At 36.2% G+C, this 19,696-nt stretch overlaps 3 protein-coding genes across 5 annotated transcripts in view; 1 reads left to right on the top strand and 2 right to left on the bottom strand.

Annotated features, from left to right (window-relative positions):
* Positions 1-168, bottom strand: part of sdhaf3 (succinate dehydrogenase complex assembly factor 3) — a 16,309-nt gene extending 16,141 nt beyond the window's left edge. Inside the window, exon 1 of the mRNA XM_056479849.1 lies at positions 1-168. This exon is cut by the window's left edge and continues 237 nt beyond it. The gene's annotated coding sequence lies outside the window, so the exon portion shown is untranslated.
* Positions 169-2,024: 1,856 nt separating this feature from the next.
* Positions 2,025-13,232, top strand: c1galt1a (core 1 synthase, glycoprotein-N-acetylgalactosamine 3-beta-galactosyltransferase 1a). The gene is made up of 3 exons (XM_056479908.1): positions 2,025-2,255; positions 5,867-6,534; positions 12,896-13,232. The coding sequence occupies exons 1-3, from the start codon at positions 2,111-2,113 to the stop codon at positions 13,031-13,033; spliced, it is 951 nt and encodes a 316-aa protein (XP_056335883.1). The 5' UTR covers positions 2,025-2,110; the 3' UTR covers positions 13,034-13,232.
* A 523-nt stretch (positions 13,233-13,755) lies between these two features.
* col28a1a (collagen, type XXVIII, alpha 1a) overlaps positions 13,756-19,696 on the bottom strand; it is a 44,736-nt gene continuing 38,795 nt past the window's right edge. For all 3 annotated transcript variants that reach the window (XM_056479904.1, XM_056479905.1, XM_056479907.1), the window contains 3 exons: positions 17,820-17,974; positions 17,466-17,724; positions 13,756-14,796 (listed from right to left, as the gene is read on the bottom strand). In XM_056479904.1, coding sequence (XP_056335879.1) covers positions 14,624-14,796; positions 17,466-17,724; positions 17,820-17,974 — 587 coding nt within the window. In that variant the 3' untranslated portion in view covers positions 13,756-14,623. The remainder of the gene's footprint in view (positions 14,797-17,465; positions 17,725-17,819; positions 17,975-19,696) is intronic.

Raw genomic sequence — 19,696 nt, 5'->3', positions numbered from 1 at the left:
TAACGCAATGGAGCAGCACAGAACACCAGCTACTTAAATCATAGCTTATGAGTAAGACGAACCGGATGCTTAATACAAATACAATAATTATAAAATATCATTTATTACCAAGTGCATGCCCTTGTGTTGTACATGCTGGCTTCTTCACCGCAACGCTGCGTGTGTTATTACAGCTGCTGCTGCCCTCTGCTGACCAGTGGAATACAGCGCAGAAGGTTTGTCGGAATCGACTACATTAATTTACATTAAAACAGGTAACTGGGTAAGTAATTATAGACGTTTTTGAATCATATTTATTTCCTCTGACACGATACTTTGAACTGTCTTCATTAAAACACCACAGTTTAGCATGAATGTACGAATTAGTTCGACTCAACCATGGCGTTAGCTTGATATAAATAGCTGCTAATGCATAATATCACTGTGGTGGAAAACACAAGGAACAGCCGTGGTCGAGTTTTAGCTAAGTTTATAGAATTTTACAAAGAAATAAAACTATTCTTCAGGAATAAATTCAACTCGTTTTAATGGTCGGCTGATGGCGCTATCGCGTGTGATTTGGTCTTACAGTTTTTCTCAGTCAATTTGGTACATTACTCAGATCAGAATTATTCTCAATACTACCTGTTCAATCTTCACATCATTGAGTCACCAGTCCACATCACTGTAATTTTGATTAAAATGTATTATAATGTCTCTGTTAATTAGTCTCACCCCCACACTACGTTTCACTTGGTTAAAATTACAAACTCAAGTTCACCAGCTGCCTTGAAAATGTGAGTCAACTAAACTTAGAGATTTTTTGTTCCAACTTAAGATGTTGAGTTAGTTAAATATATTGTGAAACTCAACATCTTAAGTTGAAACAAAGAATTTCTCTAAGTTCAAAGCAGCTGGTGAACTTGAGTTTGTAATTTTAACCAAGTGAATGTCATTTTACAAGTGAAATGTCACTTTAGCTCATTGCAAGTGTTTACATGCAAAATGGTTGAACAAGTTGGCATAATATTTTGTCATGATGCATTTTTTTATACTTTCCATAAGTCTTCTAAATCTGTCCTGAATTGGAATTGCTCCCAGGTGAATCTTGACTTTCTCTAACTAAGGTGCATCTCAAAGGAGATTGTCATTTTCATTCACATTTCTACTTTGTTAATTAATTATATAATATAACATTTCTGTTTTTATCATTTATGCTATGCAGTGCTTTCCTTTCTGTGACGTAATGGCATTATCTGTCAACTAATTATAGTACAAACAGTAACAGTGGAAATGTGAATCTTGTCCAGTCTCTTGCAATCAAACAAACACTAAGGTGTAACCAAAAATGATATTAATATATTTATAATCAAAACCTTAGCCATAAATTACATAACATCCCTCCAGAGTACAATATTATATTGACAACATGACTAACTGTCTTATCCATACACAATGACACAACGACTTGTCATTCTGACGGCACTGGCATGTTTATTGACACAGATATTTAGTCTTGAGAGATAAGCTAAGGATTTGAGCAAGAGACTGGCTTTTGCAGGTAATCCACGTTGTTTTGAGAAAAGCACTCACTGTTTTGCAAATTTTAATTCTGATTTGAGAAATGTACCAAAACTATTGAGAAAAACTGTAAAAAGCTGCTTGAACAATTCAATATAGCTATATACTGTATAAATAGCCTACAATAATTTATGTATTGCTAAATTTTATGATTAGTCTGTTGTAATTAATTAGAAATTCATTGAGAAAGTTTCAGAAATGTTCAAATAGGCAATATAATATAATATAATATAATATAATATAATATAATATAATATAATATAATATAATATAATATAATATAATATAATATAATATAATATAATATAATAAACAATGGAAATATTTTGGCTTGTTATTGAAAGACATCTCATCTGCTCACTGTGGTCTGTGTATAAAAAAGAGCAGCATGACAAAATAACAGGCTTACACACACTGATATTTGCTGATGCAGCAAAACTTTGTTGCACAACCTGTAAATTCATCTGTGTGTTTAGGGCAGGACGTTTCGGAGCTTTAAAGAGATTCTGTCTTTCCTTTAAAGGAACTCGTACTTTACACAGTATTAGACATGAGAAGATTTAAGCAGAATTTTTTATTTTTAAGTGGTGTAGCAGTGAGTATCTTTCTTACAATAACTTATTCACATGTCCAAAAGACTCAGACATCTTCTTTTGTTCGGATAACAAGAAATATATCTACAGTGAAGCATACAGGTAAGACAAAGGCTTTTTTGTGCTTATATTGTTATGTTATGTTTCTACATTTCTAAGCCAACGAACATTTTAAAAAAGTAACTGAAAGGGGGAGAGAACATTTATTTATTTATATACAGTGCTCAGCATAAACCCCTCACAGATCTCTCTTTTAAATGAATTTTACTTTAGGATGCTTTACAATAATATATTTGTGCATATACATTATATTAGTCAGTTTCATATACAAAACTGGACCTAATCTACCAAAAAAATATTAAGATTGCAGTTTAAAACTGAATAAACCCAAATTTATATTTTGTGGAAAAATATTAAATTAATTTTAATAAACAGGACAAATCAAGAAACACATCAAAAATATTAAATTTGGTTGATTTTTTTCCAATAACTTTCTATTTCTAAAGATATTGTTGTTATTTTAATTAATATTACCATTTAATAAATTAGTTTTGTTTAAATGCACCATTATAAATATATATAAATATAATATATATATATTTATTATTATTATTAATGTTAGAATTAAGCTCATGTAAAGCCACAGTCCACCAGAGTTTAGTTTTTAATCTGATTCTCACACTTGCCTGTGGGTTTGAAATAATCCTGAAGAACTTGATTGGCTACATCTGGTTCGTTAATGCTACATTCGCACGACATTTCCTACTTCCCACTAATGATGTTGTGATTAAGTGCTTGTGGAACTGAAGTGCTTTGTTGTCAGAAAGAATAAAATGTATTGTGAATAGCACACTGCCATTAAAATTATTACATGTGCTTTAATATGTTTATAAACACATCAAAGGTAGTGTCCTTCTTTAAAGCATGGGTCACACTTTATTTTGATGGTCTGTTTGTTGAATTTAAGTTACATTGCATCTACATGCCAACTAACTCATTAGATTATAAGTAGACTGTTAGGGTTAGGGTTAGTGTAAGTTGACATGTACTTGCAAAGTTTCTTCTAGTCAGTTAAATGTCTGTTGAAGCAGTATCAACAGATATAGCAGGTAATCTACTAATACTCAAATGGATCATCAAAATAGTCCACCAAAGCACGTCAAGATTATTAAAACAATGATATTAACTGTATTCTAAATGACTTTTATTTTGACATTTATCACAAAGTGAACTTTATTAAATGGTTGCTTTACACAAAATATGTTAAATGACTTAATTAACATTATTAATCTAATTTGCACTTGGAAGCCCAATCAAATATAGTGTAAAAAATGTATGTTGGTATGAGACAAAGAGTATCTGTAATCTGACTTGTTCCTACATCCCATGATGCATGATGAAATTTATTGGAGCAACTTCTGTTAAACTTTAAACAACGAGTTAAGTATTTATGAAAATGTAGTGCAGTGAAGTGGCAATGTTCTCCTCACACTCAGTTCAACCATTGATTATTATTCCTTTAAATAATATGAAAATATATATACACAATTATACACAAATATAGATATTTCAGTTACTAAGAGAAAAGCAAAAATTCAAGCAATAAAAGCAAAAAATTTACTTCATATTTACTTCAAAATTGCAAGTGCTTCGAAATCACAATTTATTTAATTGCAGTCACTAAAATAATGTTAATTCAAAGTTGAAAATGTAACTATGTACCATATTATAATCCAAACCAATGTATAATACATATAGTGACAATTATATTATTGTCTACACAATAGATAACAGATGATTGACACAACTGACAACAACATTATTATCATCTACTCAAATTTGATGCCAATAACTATATTAGCGTTCACACCAAGGAATGATAATTACTGTATAACTACTGTATATTAGCGTCAACATCATTAAACAATAACTATATTAGCATCCAAGCAAATGGATAATTACGATAACCATATTAATTCCACATCACTGACAATATATAACAACATTAAACCAAACCATAAACCAAATATCAACAGATGATAGCTGAAATAACTATTTAGCATCCAGACTTTGGATAACAATACAACCAGCATCCACAACATCTAACACAAATGCTAAAGATATCAACATTAGCATTCGCACCAATGCTCTGTTTATCCTAATTAGTTATGATGTCAAACACTTCAAATGCTTTTTATTCATGAATAATTCTGATTGGCTGTAAGTGTTTTTGTATTTCATCAGCTTGACAAAAATAAAATTATGAAAGTGATTTTAAAAATGCCATTCGTCTATTGTTTTCAGTGTAGTTGTGGGGTTCTGTAGGAACACTGCCCTTTTTTTTTTGGAAAAGGCTCATTTTACAAGCTCCTTAAAGTTAAACAGTTGAGTTTTACCATTTTTAATTCATTTAGCTTATCTCTGGGTCTGGCAAGAGCACTTTTGGCTTAGCATAGCTTAGTTTAGTTGAATTGGATTACACCAGTGGTCTCAAACTCAATTCCTGGAGGGCCACAGCTCTGCATTGTTTAGCTCCAACACACATCTGCTTAATAGTCTCTAGTAGTGTTGAACACCTTGATTGGTTGGATCAGCAGTGTTTGATTAGGGTCTGAGCAAAACTGTGCAGAGCTGCGGCCCTCCAGGAATCCAGTTTGAGACCTATAGATTACACCATTAGCAATCTCACTCAAAATTAAAACAAACAAAAAAGTTTTTATAATTTTCCTGTTTAAATCTTGACACTTTTGTAGCTGCAATGAAAATGAAAAGTTGCTATTTTCTAGGGCGATATGGCCAGAAACTATACTCTCAATCTGGCATAATAATCAAGGAACTTTGCTACCATAGCTGCACCAGACACATTGATATTAAAGTAGTACCTCGCTTTAACGGGGTTCACCTTTCGTTGCAAAATAGGTTATAACATGTCCGCAGCAAAACCATCGTGAAGGGGGGTGCACTTCAGAATTGTAAACAAATATATAAGTGTACGTACACCAGTGCCGCAAGTCGGCGTTTGTCTGCGGTGCCCACCTATGACTCAGGATGCTGTTCATATTTCTGCAGCGCCACTTGATTAACTTTATTTTAAATAACATGCAAATGTGCGTGTCTGGTTTGCGCGTCTGGTTTGCACGTACGGTTACTTCCAACTGTCATGTGCACGCCGCACCCGCTGTACGAGTGCGACCTTCTTAAAGATGGAGGCTGCTTTAGTTTTGTGGATCAGTGACTGCAGGTAAAAAGAACATTACACTGGATGCCAACATTATCCATACAAAAGCTAAAAAGCTTTATGAACCTTTTTCTGACAGCGATGAATGTTTGCACCTGACAACAGGTTTTGATCTTTGGTTTCATTCTATAATACTGAGTTTATTTTTCTACAAAAGTTTGAACTTTGAGAGTGTTTAAACAAGAGAGAAAAGTGTGAAAATGTTAATGCCTGTCTGAGAAAAGTGTATAAAGTGTGTAGTCAGGGGTTTTACAGCCTTAAAACATCTATAACAATTGTAAAAAAATTAATTTATAAAAAAGGTCATGGTAAGTAAACGGTGCTGTTTAACTCTACTTGTAAAAGAGGACTTGTAAAATGAGCCAAAATGTTGTTTTTTTAACGTGTTGCTTTAACATTTTTTTGTTGTTATTGTTATAGTTATCAACCCTTAATGTGAACTCGCCTTAAACTAAACTGTTATATCCTTATACAGTAGCTCAGAACAGAAATGCAACGTTGGATTTAAGCCAGAAGGTGAGAGTTTTATGCTGGGTAATGACACAGCCTCAAAACCTGCAGTCCAGAACCCAACACGTTCATGCCACATGGGGCAAACGCTGCGACACCATTCTGTACATGACCTCGAAGGACACAGACTTCCCCACGATAGGGCTCAATGTGTCAGAAGGACGCAATCAACTCCACTGGAAGACCATACGAGCCTTCCAGTACATTCACAAGCACCATTTGGACGATGCTGATTGGTTCCTCAAAGCTGACGATGACACATTTGTTGTCCTTGAGAACTTGCGCCATAGCTTGTCCAAGCACAGCTCAGAGGATCCTCTGTATTTTGGACGTCGCTTCAAACCATTCGTTGCACAAGGCTACATGAGTGGAGGGGCCGGTTACGTCCTCAGTAAAGAAGCTTTGAGAAGATTTGTGAAGGGGTTTGCTGATGGACTTTGCACGCACAACACAGAACTTGAGGATGTTGGAATGGGACAGTGCATGGAGAAAATGAAAGTTGAGATGGGGGATTCCAGGGATATGTTCGGGAGACAAGTCTTTCACCCTTACCCTCCAGGCAATTACTTGGTGAGACAGCTACGCAGACCACGACCCTGGTACCTCATCTATGATCATTATATTCCTGTTGAGGTAAGAACCACACAGCTATGACAGTTGGAATGGGTTGATGCTGCTTCAGTTTCCCCCACAATCCAAAGACATGCATTATAGGTGAATTGATTAGACAAAATTGGCTGTAGTGTATGAATGTGTGTGTGTGAATGAGAGTGTGTATCGGTGTTTCCCAGTACTAGGTTGCAGCTGGAAGAGCATGTGCTGCGTAAAAACATATGCTAGAGTAATTGGCAGTTCATTCCGCTGTGGCGACCCCTAATAAATCAGGGACTAAGCTGAAGGATAGTGAGTTAGCAAAGAGTTGATGCTAGTTGTGGAAAGATTAACCAGATTTTGGGCTTAATTTCTGGTTAATTTTGGGATTAAACAGAATTGGAATTGATAATGGTGCAGAGTATGGGTATTTCTGGATGGCCTCAGTCCTGTGCCTTATACACTAACCTTAAAGGATAGTTCACCCAAAAATAAAAATTCTGTCTTTGTTTACCTTGACTTGTTCCAAACCGGTTTTAATTTTAACAGTTTTAAACTACCCTGCTGAAAAAGTCAATTTTGGGGTCAGAGGAGATTGTAGCTGTTTTAGTTACCTGTTTCTTTAAATAAAAATGAGCTGGTTCTCCCCGTTCACTGTTCCGACATGTGTTTCCTGTGTCATTCAGATAAACACAGCACAATGACAGACACAGACAGTCACTGTTTCTCAATTTCAAGAATGCAGAGAATGGATTCGCATTCTTGTGGAGACCGGTCTTGCCAAGTTACCTCCAAATAACAAACTTAGGAGACCGCGAGAACCCAGAATGCGTCCTGTGAGAAATGAGATGCTGTGTTCTTCCCTGGTTCTTCCAGATGGTCACATGACCTTCACGTGTTTATAATGAAAAATCATTTAAACATTACAGCATTCATGCAACAATTTACTGTTTTTCCCCTTTTCAATATATATACTATGCATGAAGACTTTATAAATATACGTTGCACAATACAATTAAAACTAATTTAAATATGAATTTCAGCAAATAAACATCGTTAATATGTTTATGCCTTTATAAAGATTTTCATGATAATGTTTACTTTCACCGTTTCATTTATGGAAACTCCTGAGACAATAAGTTATATCTCTGAACTTTCATAATAAATCTTTATAAAATGCTGTGCTTCCCACCTCCTTTATTCAGCCGCAATGACTTCTGGGATTTCTTGAGCAAGTTTTGCGCTCAAGTCTGCATCGATGCGTCCTCGATACCGAGAGGACATTCGGGAACTTTCACACGTCCTCCGTTCTTGCTGTCTTGAGTTTTGTGACTGAACTTTGGCAGTTGATAATGATGTTACACAAGAACACAAGGACGCAAGATTGCTGAAGAATGCATATTAAGAAACGGCTTGTGTCCCAAACATGGATAGAGCAGAGATCCTATTAATGAGTCAAAAATACCACAGTAAGACTGAATCCACAGCTGCATAGTGTCAGTACACAACTACAGGATAAATGAGAATGCTTCCATCACACTACAGGAGTACTGGTTTGAGGACCTTAAAGCATGTTTATTTGTACAGTAGCATAATGGGAATCCATGCAGCATTGTATATTTACTTGTGTCCTGTCACATTTGCCATGAATAGACATTCAAAAACAGTGCAACAGAGACCAGCCAATGAAGTGCAGTGCAGGTAAACCTCATTCCTCTGACCTTTAATGGTGCTATAAAGGTCATTAGTCTCGATCGACGTGACCCATGGCGCATGTCTTGCACATTGCTTTGCATTGATACATTTGAGTGCTGTTTTATGTTTTCTGAACGCTACTTTAATGTACCAGTAGCTTAAACTTGGTAATTCAAAGGCAGGAATCGGTGAATGTGCAACAACTTTAATCATAAGGTGAACACAAAACAAAAGTTTCCATCTGAAGCTACTTCATGGGATTCAGCACTTGGAAACACTCGCTCCATTGGGCTCGCGGCTCTCAGCACCACCTACACTCATCACAGCTACCATGCCGACCAATCACAGAACTTTCGCTACACGTTGTTGTGACATGTAGTTAATTTTTTTGAGAAGAAATGGAAACAAAACCTTGATTGAGGTACATTTTTAAACGCAACACTGATGACCCATGTCTCCAAACAATTCTTCTTCCACTTGTTTTAGTTACGGTTGGCAACACAACGTGGTTTCTTTCTGCCGTCTGAACACTGTAACAGGTTAAAACAGTCTTTGAAGCTATCATGGATATTAATGAAGTTGCACCTCATTCACAATAGAGCGCGCTGATTGGTTCGAACCAAGTCTTTCTCATAAATTAATGCTGAGAGCTCAAAGATGTCATTTTGTACCCGCCGGTACAGACATCCAGTCTCCATGCTGGAATTTACACAAGGATCTCATCGATGTGATGCAGCTTCAAAATTTTCTTTCAAACCAGAAGAATGAATTTGCTCGAAATAACACAAAAACAACCAATTTTCAGTTTTTTGGTGAAATATATGTGTCCTAATAGGTGTTTTTAGAAGCATGGGATACATATATGACTGTGGAGTTATAAAAAATATTTGTTTTGGTGTTTCGTGACCCTTTAAGCAGCCCACAAACCTCTGCTGTCATCCACAGCTTCTGGTTTGCAGGTGTGGTGATGATTTTGGGGACTGTAGCATCACGAGTGCACTTTTTGATAAAGGCACTGGCACTGGTTTCAGTGTATTCCTGCAGGTATGTGTGCTTGTGGTGGTTGCCTCTTTAAACGTGTTCCAGTCTCAAGCTGTAATGGGTTTTTGAAACGGTTTGGTGATTTTCAGAAGTGGTTTATATGCTGGAATGACCATAACAGATATGGTTGGAGCGTCATGATTTTACCAAGTACAATGCGATCCTGGATTAACATCTGTGGTGATCCTGGAACATCATTTTTGTTCGAATAAGTAATCCATTACTATTCTCTACTCCGAAACCCAACCATAACTGTAAATTATTCCCAAAATTAGAGGGAAATAATAGTCAGACAACAATCATGTAGAAGTGCATAAACCTAACCATAAGCCTAAACTTGACATAAACTGTAAACAAATCCCTTAATTCTGATTGGCTGATTGGAATGTTGTTCCAGGATCAACATAGATGCTAATGCAAGAACATGTCCGACTTGGTGAAATCAGGTTGGCAGGGGCAGGGTTTAGCTTTGTATGCGTTCTTTGTTGTATCTGTAATAAATGGATATGTGATTATTTCTAATATATTTGAGCATACAGTATATGTACACAATTGTAATTCCAACAATTGAAAAACATACATGCAAGCAGCCATTTTTGCAATATTTCAGTATTGTAACGAGAAGTGACGTTGAGAATAGAGGCGCGGATCCAAACGCAGAGTCTTTATTTAACAGAGAATAGTCAGGCAAGCAACAGTCAACACAGGAGTAAATGTATGTATTAGGGCAATCCAGAGTTGTAGTCAAAATAATATGCAGATGGTCAAAGCGAGGGTCAAAAACATAGCAAGGCAAGTCAAGGGCGGCGTAATGTTCACTCGCAGTTCAATAAGACTCAGCAACGTGTGTGTGTTTGAGAGGTGTATATATAGTCTGCGTAATTACTCCTGAACAGCTTCAGCTGTGTCTGTTTGCAATCATGGGGTCTAAGCCAGGTGTGTGAGTGTTGCATGACTGAATATGTATCTGTTTTGCTGGAAGGTTTGTAGTTCTCCTGCAATCTGCATGAGCTAAATCACTGGTAACTGTGACAAATATATATGTTGCATGTATGGCATATATTTATATATGTAAAATCCAAATATGAACTTGTATTTCATATAATTTGCTTATATTGCCATGTATCAGATTACTGTATGGGTGGGCTTATTTGAAAAGTACAAGACAAGTGCTTTGCATTTAAGCAGGCTTGAATCTAAGCCAGCAGTTTCAAAGCAACTTTAAAAATAAAATAAAAAGGACAAAATGCAAAATAGAATCAGATATAAGCGTGAAAAGAAATCTATGTAAAACAAGTTGTACAACATTAAGCAGTTCCACAGAAAAACAGTAGTTTTTTTGAATCAACATCTTTGTTTATCCTTAAACAAAACAAAAAAATACTGCGCTACCTGAATCTACCTTCTGCCTATACCTAAGCCTAATTATAATTTACCCTGAAATAAGAGGGAAATGACTGATTCCAATGTTAAAAGTTGGATATTTTCTACTTCCTGAATATATAAGATAGAATAACTCTGATATTTCTCAAATATACAAATGATTCTTATGTCTACATAGTTACACATTTCATTCAGCATGTTCTGTTACGCTGAACAAGAATGACTATAAGCCTAAATAAACAACTTAAGCCTAGACTATTATATACACCGGTTTAACAGTGATCTGTAAGATGATATGGCATTGGCGCTAAGCTCAATTCAGAGGAAAATAAGACTTGCATACTTCATACAGTAGGTAGAGAGAGAGAGAGAGAGTATTTGTTAATGAAATGTAAGCGATCCAACTGATTCCATAGGTCATGTATCTGAATATGCGGTACCAAAACAAGTTCAATTCAATTCACCTTTATTTGTATAGCGCTTATACAATGTAGATTGTGTCAAAGCAGCTTCACATAAAGGGTCATAGTAAATAGGAACGGTGTAGTTCAGTTTGTAGTGTTTAAGTTCAGTTCAGTTTAGCTCAGTTCAGTGTGGTTTAATAATCACTACTGAGAGTCCAAATACTGAAGAGCAAATCCAACGATGCGCAGCTCTATAGATCCCGAACCATGCAAGCCAGTGGCGACAGCGGAGAGGAAAAAAAAAAACTTCACTAAATGGTGAAAGTGAAGAAAAAAAAACCTTGAGAGAAACCAGGCTCAGTCACGAAACCTGAATCTTTTGGCAAGCACTTCCTATTCATTTTTAACAACTGTAAGCTTCAGAAATGTGTGTTGTTTACTGTTGTAAAGTAAAGATTTCATTATTTCTCAAAAAGAGGTGTTTATAAACTATTATTTAATTTTTATCTTCTTTGTATGTTGTACTTTATTAACGGTGTACTATTATACTACTTAACAGTGAGGTTAAAGTGCCTGGACATGAATAAAGTACAACACAATGAAGATCGGAATTAGATAATAGTTTAACATGTTTTTTTGTCATTTTATTGTTTTATTATTATAATTAATGGAGGAAATACTTTATTTTGATGGTCCATTTGAGTATTAGTAGACTGTCTGCTCAATATCTGTTGATACTGCTCCTTCAACAGACATTTAACTGACTATAAGAAACTTTGCAGGTACATGTCAACTTACACTAACCCTAACCCCAATCTAACAGTCTACTTATAATCTTATGAGAATTAGTTGGCATGTAGATGCAATGTAACTTAAATTCAGCAAACAGACCATCAAAATAAAGTGTGACCTTAATAGACTTATGTAGAAGTTTATTAAGTGCTCAAGTTTGAGTGTTTCTGAAACTGATCTAATCTGTGGTTATTATGCAAATATTGCATGGGAGAAACACGCGTCCGGCTTTTTGCTTCCGTTTTTAATTAGAATAAGCCATATCACGTAAATGGAAATTGTCTGTGTTAATATTTTTCTAGGGTAAACAAGGATGTTGATCCAGGAACATGTAATGAGTGACGCTACATCTATTCATTATTGTCACAATAAAATCACAGATGAATGGTCACCATTAAACCCTCTTGAAATGAAAATCAAATACCACTTTCAGTTTTTACATTAGCATCAGATACAGTTGAAGTCAGAATTATTAGCTCCTCTTTGAGTTTTTTTTTTTATATTTCCCAAATGATGTTTAACAGAGCAAGGAAATTTTCACAGTTTGTCTGATAATATTTTTTCTTCTGGAGAAAGTCTTATTTCGGCTAGAATAAAAGCAGTTTTTAATGTTTAAAGAACATTTTAAGGTCAAAATTATTAACCCCTTTAAGCTTTACTTTTTCGACTGTCTACAGAACAAACCATCATGATACAATAACTTGCCTAATTACCCTAACCTGCCTAGTTAACCTAATTAACCTAGTCAAGCCTTTAAATGTCATTTTAAGCTGTATAGAAGTGTCTTGAAAAATATCTAGTAAAGTATTATTTACTGTCATCATGACAAAGATAAAATAAATCAGTTATTAGAAATGAGTTATTAAAACTATTATGTTTAGAAATGTGTTGGAAAAAATCTGGGAAAAAATAACGGGGGGTGACTAATAATTCAGGGGGTTTAATAATTCAGACTTTCAACTGTACATATGATTTTTAATTGAATTAAGACAGGAAATGAGAGAAACAAAGCAAATGAAAATGATTAAAAGCAGGAATTAGTTTCATTGGTCTTTATGTATAATTCATTTTCTGTTCTTGTGTTTTAGGGTCCGGGATGCTGTTCAGATTTCGCAATCTCATTCCATTACATAAACGCTGTGGAAATGCACACATTGGAGTACTACACATATCATTTACGCCCGTATGGATACAAATACAGATTCAATCCAGATGATCTGAAATGAATCTAAAAAGAGGCCAGTCAAAAAGTCACCATGACAAGTGAAAATTATGAGTATATTTATTGTACATTTACACTTCACTGTAGTAAATCATGTCATATTTATTGTTCTATAATACATAATAAAACAAGTTGTACAAAGTTGCAGACTTTATTGTCCGAAGCATTTTGTTGAGAACACAGTGATTGGATCGAAGGTAAGAAAAAAGCAAGACAAGAAAAGCTTTAGTTAATTCAGAGCTTTAAACTAAATGAGTAAATAAGTGAAGTGAGTTTATTAATTCACTTCTAAGGAAACGTGAACGAGCATCTTGGAGAACCATCTTTGAAATGAAATGCTTCTAATCATACAATATATTACAGCTTTAACATAAATACTGTTTATTTAACAGATAATTCTATATAAATGTTTATGATGAGAGAATTTGCACAGTCTCTGCCGTTGGCCTACGCACAGATCCAAATGTAATGCAATCTGATGCTTTCCATTTGGTGTTCTCATTTCACTTTGCCCACTTATCTTGAATTTGTTTCAGGTCATTTTTGTTGATTGTTTTGTTCATTACAGTAAAAAAATATTCATCGATTTATATAAGTATACATTTGCACATTACAGTTGGATTTAACACAATTCATTTTTTTTTTATCCACAAAAATATAGACATTTATTTTGCAGTCACACTCAAACAATGATCCCAAATTCAGTAAATATGTTAAAAATGCATGTAAATTCAAGCATATTTGTTTACTTTGTGAAAACAAGGGGGATTTCCAGCACCATTATTTCTCATTTGAGCACCGGTAGGCATTAACAAAAAATACAAGTACAAGTATTTACAATACTGGATGCAACATACAGAAAATACTATTTCTATGGAAGGAACAATGGGCTACATGCACAGCTAGTGTTTTTCAGCCAATGATAAACTTCCGGTGAAAGCTTAATGTGAAAATGGTTCTTTTTACAACATCGATGTTGTAATGTCATTAAAACACATTCTGATAAATAGACTAAAGCATTCATTTAGTTGTTCAAGTGTGAAACGAGAGAAAAGACAGTTTAACCGCTAGCACCATCAGAATCAGTAGACGAGCGTAAAAACTGGGTAAATAAAATCCTGGGGGGGTCAAATAAACTGTCTTACTTTAAAGACATGGTGGGGGGAAATGGAATTAAATGCAGTGCTTTTGTCCGGTCACTGATTTTTAAAGAAATTTGACCTTAAACGTGGCAGTTTTATAACAGAAAGACAGTTCAGCGGAAGCGCTGAGGCTGGCTGGCTAAAAATAAAAGTCCGTGTGCATATAGCGCATTAAAAAGTAAGAAATTCTCAAAATATTCAGTTTGACTAGAAAATATATAAACGTGGTGCTTTGAATATGGAAATTATTCTCTACAAAAATGGAGCAGAACTAAGTCTAGTCAAAAGTGTTGGTCACTATAATGCAGGACAAATCTGATCTACAGTTTTACTGTTCTCAAACCTGTACTTTAATAATAATAATATAATAATAAAACACCTGCATAGTGCATGATTGATACAGCGTGATTAAAAACAAAATCTGCTGAATGATGCTTCATTGTCAGAGTGTGTTATGTCTGCACACAAGTGCTTTTACAAATGTCCTCTGTTTCAAAGCGGTTGCTATTGCCTTGGCAGCCACCGTACCAAAACTGTGCACATGCGTTGGCCTGCGGGTCGTAGTACCACATCACACTGTATTCCCTACAGGGCCCCGGGTCCAATCCCTGGCCACAGCCTACATCTGAAAAACAACAATACATTTGGATTACTTCAAATCGGGTTTCAGCCTGAATTGAATGTGAATGCTCAAAACGTCAACATAGATCAGTCTTTTTAAAGTTTTGTGATTGTATATTTGCAGAAGTTAGGGTTTCGATTGAACACAAATTACTGTAATTTACTTCGGCTTAGTCCCTTTATTCATCAGGGGTCGCCACAGTGGAATGAACCACCAATTATCCAGCATTAGCTTTACACAGCGGATGCACTTCCAGCTGCAACCCACTACTTGGAAACATCAATGCACACTCATTCACACACATACACTACAGACAATTTAGCTTATTCAATTCACCTACAGCTCATGTCTTCGTGTCTTTGGACTTTGGGGAAACCGGAGCACCCGGAGGAAACCCACACGAACACAGAGAGAACATGCAAACTCCACACAGAAATGCCAACGGACCCAGCCGAGACTCGAACTAGCGACCTTCTTGCTGTGAGGTGACAGTGCTAACCATTGAGCCATCGTGTCGCACCCAAATTACATTTATAATGAAAATTTAAAGATTTATTATAAGATTTAACAGTAAATAGAGCAAAGTAATCCAAAACATTAGAGAGGCTGAGTAAATAATGACGGGATTATGGATGGACTAACCCTGACCTAGCATCCATATCCATACATGGGATTTGCAACAGATTTGGTGTAGATTTGTATGGTACCACTTTAAGTTGAGCAGTGTGTAAGCTAGTTTGACAGACAAAAAGGTGGATAGTAACACTGCATTTGGTTGATTTGATTGGCTATTTGGGCTGTCAGCAGTGGTGTAAAGAAACAAATTGGAATTGAAAAATTGGAATGACCAAAAGACTGTTTAGACTGAATGTTACTGATTAGTAGATATATGAGATTGTATGAATACTGAAGTCGCAAAATGACCTTAAACAATAACTAAATGCGCTACAGAATGTTACGTTTTCAAATACATGCGCAAACTCACAGCTATTTTTTTGCCCCTTAGGTTACATAGAGGTCACTTGTACGTAAATGCACCAACCTGCTTTCTGTTGGCTTATTATGCAGTAGGTAAACAAACAGAATCTGCTGTATGCATGAGTGGACTTAGTAATTTGTGGTTCCTAAGCAATGTCAGGTATAGGGCACTATCATTGAAACTCAAAACATTCTCTTTTTCTATAGATATTTTGTTCTGGAGATTTTTTTTTTTGTAAATAAACTGCATGTTAAACATATATTTCAAGGGTAACCTTTATCTTCTTAAGGTAAAATTAAATTAAAATTAAGGTCCACTATTCAGGAGGCCCCAGGTTTTGAAAAGAAGTAATAACATTAAAATCTTAATGGTTATAGACAGATTCAGGGTGCGAATTACAGGGGGGTTTGGGGAGGATTGACCACCCTAATTAATGCTTGATCCCTCCTGAGGGACATCAAAACAAGATGTAAAAAGTAAGCAGTAGCTCTTTCTGATCTTTGAACTATTTCTTAAATATTAATAATTACAAATGTATAATATCATTATACATTTGATCCCCATAATTGTTTATACCATTGTGAAAGCATGATAAGCCACTCAATGCTAGGAAAAATATCATTCAACAGTCTGAAACTGGCAGTTCTAAAGCACCGATACACATCGTAGGTACTCACAAAACTTGTTTTTTGTAAAATAGGTGTTTATATCTGCATGTAGCCTAAAATAGAAATATTAGACACATAATTTGTATAGTTTGACCTACAGTTACCCCTAAAATAGTCCCTAAATATCCTCAAATGTCTCTCACTGAAGCATGTATTACCAAACTACTACCTAAAAACTAGCCTGTTGAAAAACTACAGATTTACAACATTCATTCATTTTCTTTTCGGCTTAGTCCCTTTATTAATCTGGGTTTGCCACAGCGGAATGAACTGCCAACTTAACCAGCACGTTTTACACAGCGGTTGCTTGTCCAACTGCAACTTATCACTGAGAAACATCTACACACACTCTTTCACACACATACACTACGGACAATTTAGCTTACCTAATTCACCTGTACCGCACATCTTTGGCTTTGTGGGGGAAATCGAAGCAACCGTAGGAAACTCACGCGAACACGGGGAGAACGTGCAAACTCCACACAGAAACCCCAAATGACCCAGCCGGGGCTTGAACCAGCGACCTTCTTGCTGTGAGGCGATTGTGCTACCCACTGCGCCACCGTGCTGCCCAGATTTACAACATATGATGGTAAATTTATAAAAAGCTGTATGATTAATATAGGCTTCTTGGCATTGGTCAGGGGCCCCCTAATTCCCCAGGGCCCTAAGTGGATCCCTACCTCGCTTATTGGTTAAGTTCGCCATTGGCTGTATGTCCTCTATTGTTGTTTACAAGGCCATCTAAAATGTGTGGAATGCATCAGTGGTGCTATTTCCACACATCTACATTTGAAATAAATAACTTGAGCTTGCAACACATATGTCAATGGCCCGTGTGGATTTCTTTGCACGGGAATTATGTCAATCACAATTGTCTGGCTCAGACCATGCCTATAAAGTAAGGTTATTGTTGCCTGTGAAAATGCAAGACTGATCAGGGTGACCAATACCAAACTGTATTGTACTAAACTCTACCACACCACTCAGTGGAAACAAGGCCTAACCATTATAAGTGTGCTTACGTTTCTGCGAGGTGTCAGGGTGAGGTGGCTGTAGAGTTTTTGGAGATGGACTGCTTTCTTGACCATGGTGCCAGTTAATGGGTGTCTGAGGTCCTACTACTGAGATGGACGACTGTTGTCTTGTCTTGTTTCCATCTGGGGTCTCTGTCACCCAAGGAATCTCATTGACAGAGCCATCAAAATAGCTAGTGTCAATATGAATGTCATCATAGTCTTCAGGTTGCTGAGGCAAAGTCTCAAAGTCTATTGGAGGTGCATCCTGTGATAAAGAAAAATTTGTTATTAACTTATTATAGTGACCGTTTTTCCTAGATTGCAATTTATAGTGTCTATTGTAGAATTTCGATGATTGACCTCTTTGCCCTCTGTGATGAAATAATCACTGGTGGGAGCCTCAGTTTTGTCTGGAACAGGATCAGGTCCAAAAGGATGGATTGTTTTGCCACTAGAGCTGACGACCTTTCCATTGTCATGCTCACAGATATGATTCAACAATTTACTCTCCAGTGCTGAAAAAAGACCACATTAACTTATTTAACCAAGTACAGCAGGGGCCAGTTGTACAAACACAGACACTATGTTAAGACTAGTTTGACCAACTAGCAGTTAGCAAAGCTGTAATTAGTTAAAAAATTAAGAAGTTTTAGTCAGATTTGATTAAAATATATTGGTGACTTACTTTTCCAGATTAGTCTAAGCAGTTTATGCAACAAGCTATATATTTAAAGGGGTGGTCCACTTCGATATCATATTTTAAACTTTGGTTGATGTATAATGTAGCTGTGTGAACATAAACAACATCTCTGAATGTAAGACGCTCAAAGTTCAAATGCAAAGGAAGACATTGGCTTTTATAGAGTTAGCTTAGCAAAGCCTACAGCGAACGAAGTGTGAGGACTACAAAAAAATACATCCGGGTTAGTGAGATCACAAACGATTCAGGTCATGCGAATACACCCCGTACAGCAAAGGGGTGTGGCCAAAGGTGCTGTGATGTTATAGCAGAGAAAGCTAAAATGCCGTCCAAACGCTGCTATTTCCACAGAGCTTGTTCTGTTTCTGAATTTGGGCTTCCAAAGGACACGACACAGAGAGAAAAGTGCTTACAATTTAATTTTAGTTATGTTCCAGAGAATTATTTAAAAAATATATAGCTAGCATTTGACAAAAGACAGCTTGTGGAATCTCTCCCAGTTCAGTGCTGGATTTGGCTATTGGTTAACAGAGAAGCGTCACTCGTGCATACACAAGCAGGAGGATGAAAACAAAGAAACCGCCATTTTAAAAAACACAGCCGAGACATTACACCATAATACTATATGCATATAATAATGAGCCTGTCACGGTTGTAGGTTTGTGCGCTCTCCTGAGTTTTATCCCGTGGGTTTGTTTTGTTTTGGTCGTCCATGTGTGTATTTGTTTTGGTGTGTCTGTGTAGGTCACGTGTTATGACGGTACTCAGCTGTTCTGATTAGCCGGCCAGCTGAGGTTTATTACCTTGTCTATATCTGGGCAACGCTTCCATGTCTCCTTATCAGTTCGTTGTGTTTGTTCGTTCTCTGTCTGTGCTCAGGACTGTGAGGAGTGGCTGCAGGACCCCATTCGTCTTTCTGTTTCCTGTCTCTCTACAGCCCAGTCTCCCCGTGACTATTAACATGATCCCCACCTTGTTTTGTTTATTCCGACATTGTCAAATAAACTTTTTACTTGCAATTGGATCCCTCTCAGTATCCTTATTACTTGTGGCAGAACCATGGTTGACCCGAGCTTAGACAAACCTTGTCATTGTCTTGATGAACAGCCACAAATCCAAAAAGAACGAAATCTGCAGTGTACTGTTTTGTTTTACGAGGCCATCTAAAAGTGTGAGCGGTTTCACTTTCTTCAGGGAACTCGCGATCACTCGTGCGCGTCTATATTTGAAATAACGAACTTCTTGAGCTGATGATAATAACATGCACGTGATTATTGAAGTGCTTCTGACATTTGATCCTTTCAGAAATGAACAAACGCAAGAGTGAAGCACGAAAAAACAAAGGAGAAGCCGGAAAAAACAATGGAGCAAATGATTCTTTCAGCAACCTAAAAGATGAACAAACTGACATGCTTAACTATTATTATCACCTTTTGGATTATAATGAACTCGGAATGATGGAATTACTTTCTAAGAAGAGGTTACATGTGCTGGTGAAGATTAAAGATACATATGAGAGGTTTGCACCGACTGGGCT

This window comes from Danio aesculapii, chromosome 19 (genome assembly GCF_903798145.1).
Source record: "Danio aesculapii chromosome 19, fDanAes4.1, whole genome shotgun sequence".
NCBI classification, from domain to species: domain Eukaryota; kingdom Metazoa; phylum Chordata; class Actinopteri; order Cypriniformes; family Danionidae; genus Danio; species Danio aesculapii.
The sequence above is the reverse complement of the archived record's forward strand: the minus strand, read 5'-3'. Positions and strand labels throughout refer to the sequence as shown.

What these genes read in the sequence shown, in the direction of transcription:
- c1galt1a (XM_056479908.1), top strand. Translation starts at nt 2,111, where the DNA reads ATGAGAAGATTTAAGCAGAATTTTTTATTTTTAAGTGGTGTAGCAGTG. An exon ending in ATCTACAGTGAAGCATACAG is followed by an intron (nt 2,256 to 5,866) that starts GTAAGACAAAGG and finishes ATCCTTATACAG; the next exon opens with TAGCTCAGAACAGAAATGCA. An exon ending in ATCATTATATTCCTGTTGAG is followed by an intron (nt 6,535 to 12,895) that starts GTAAGAACCACA and finishes CTTGTGTTTTAG; the next exon opens with GGTCCGGGATGCTGTTCAGA.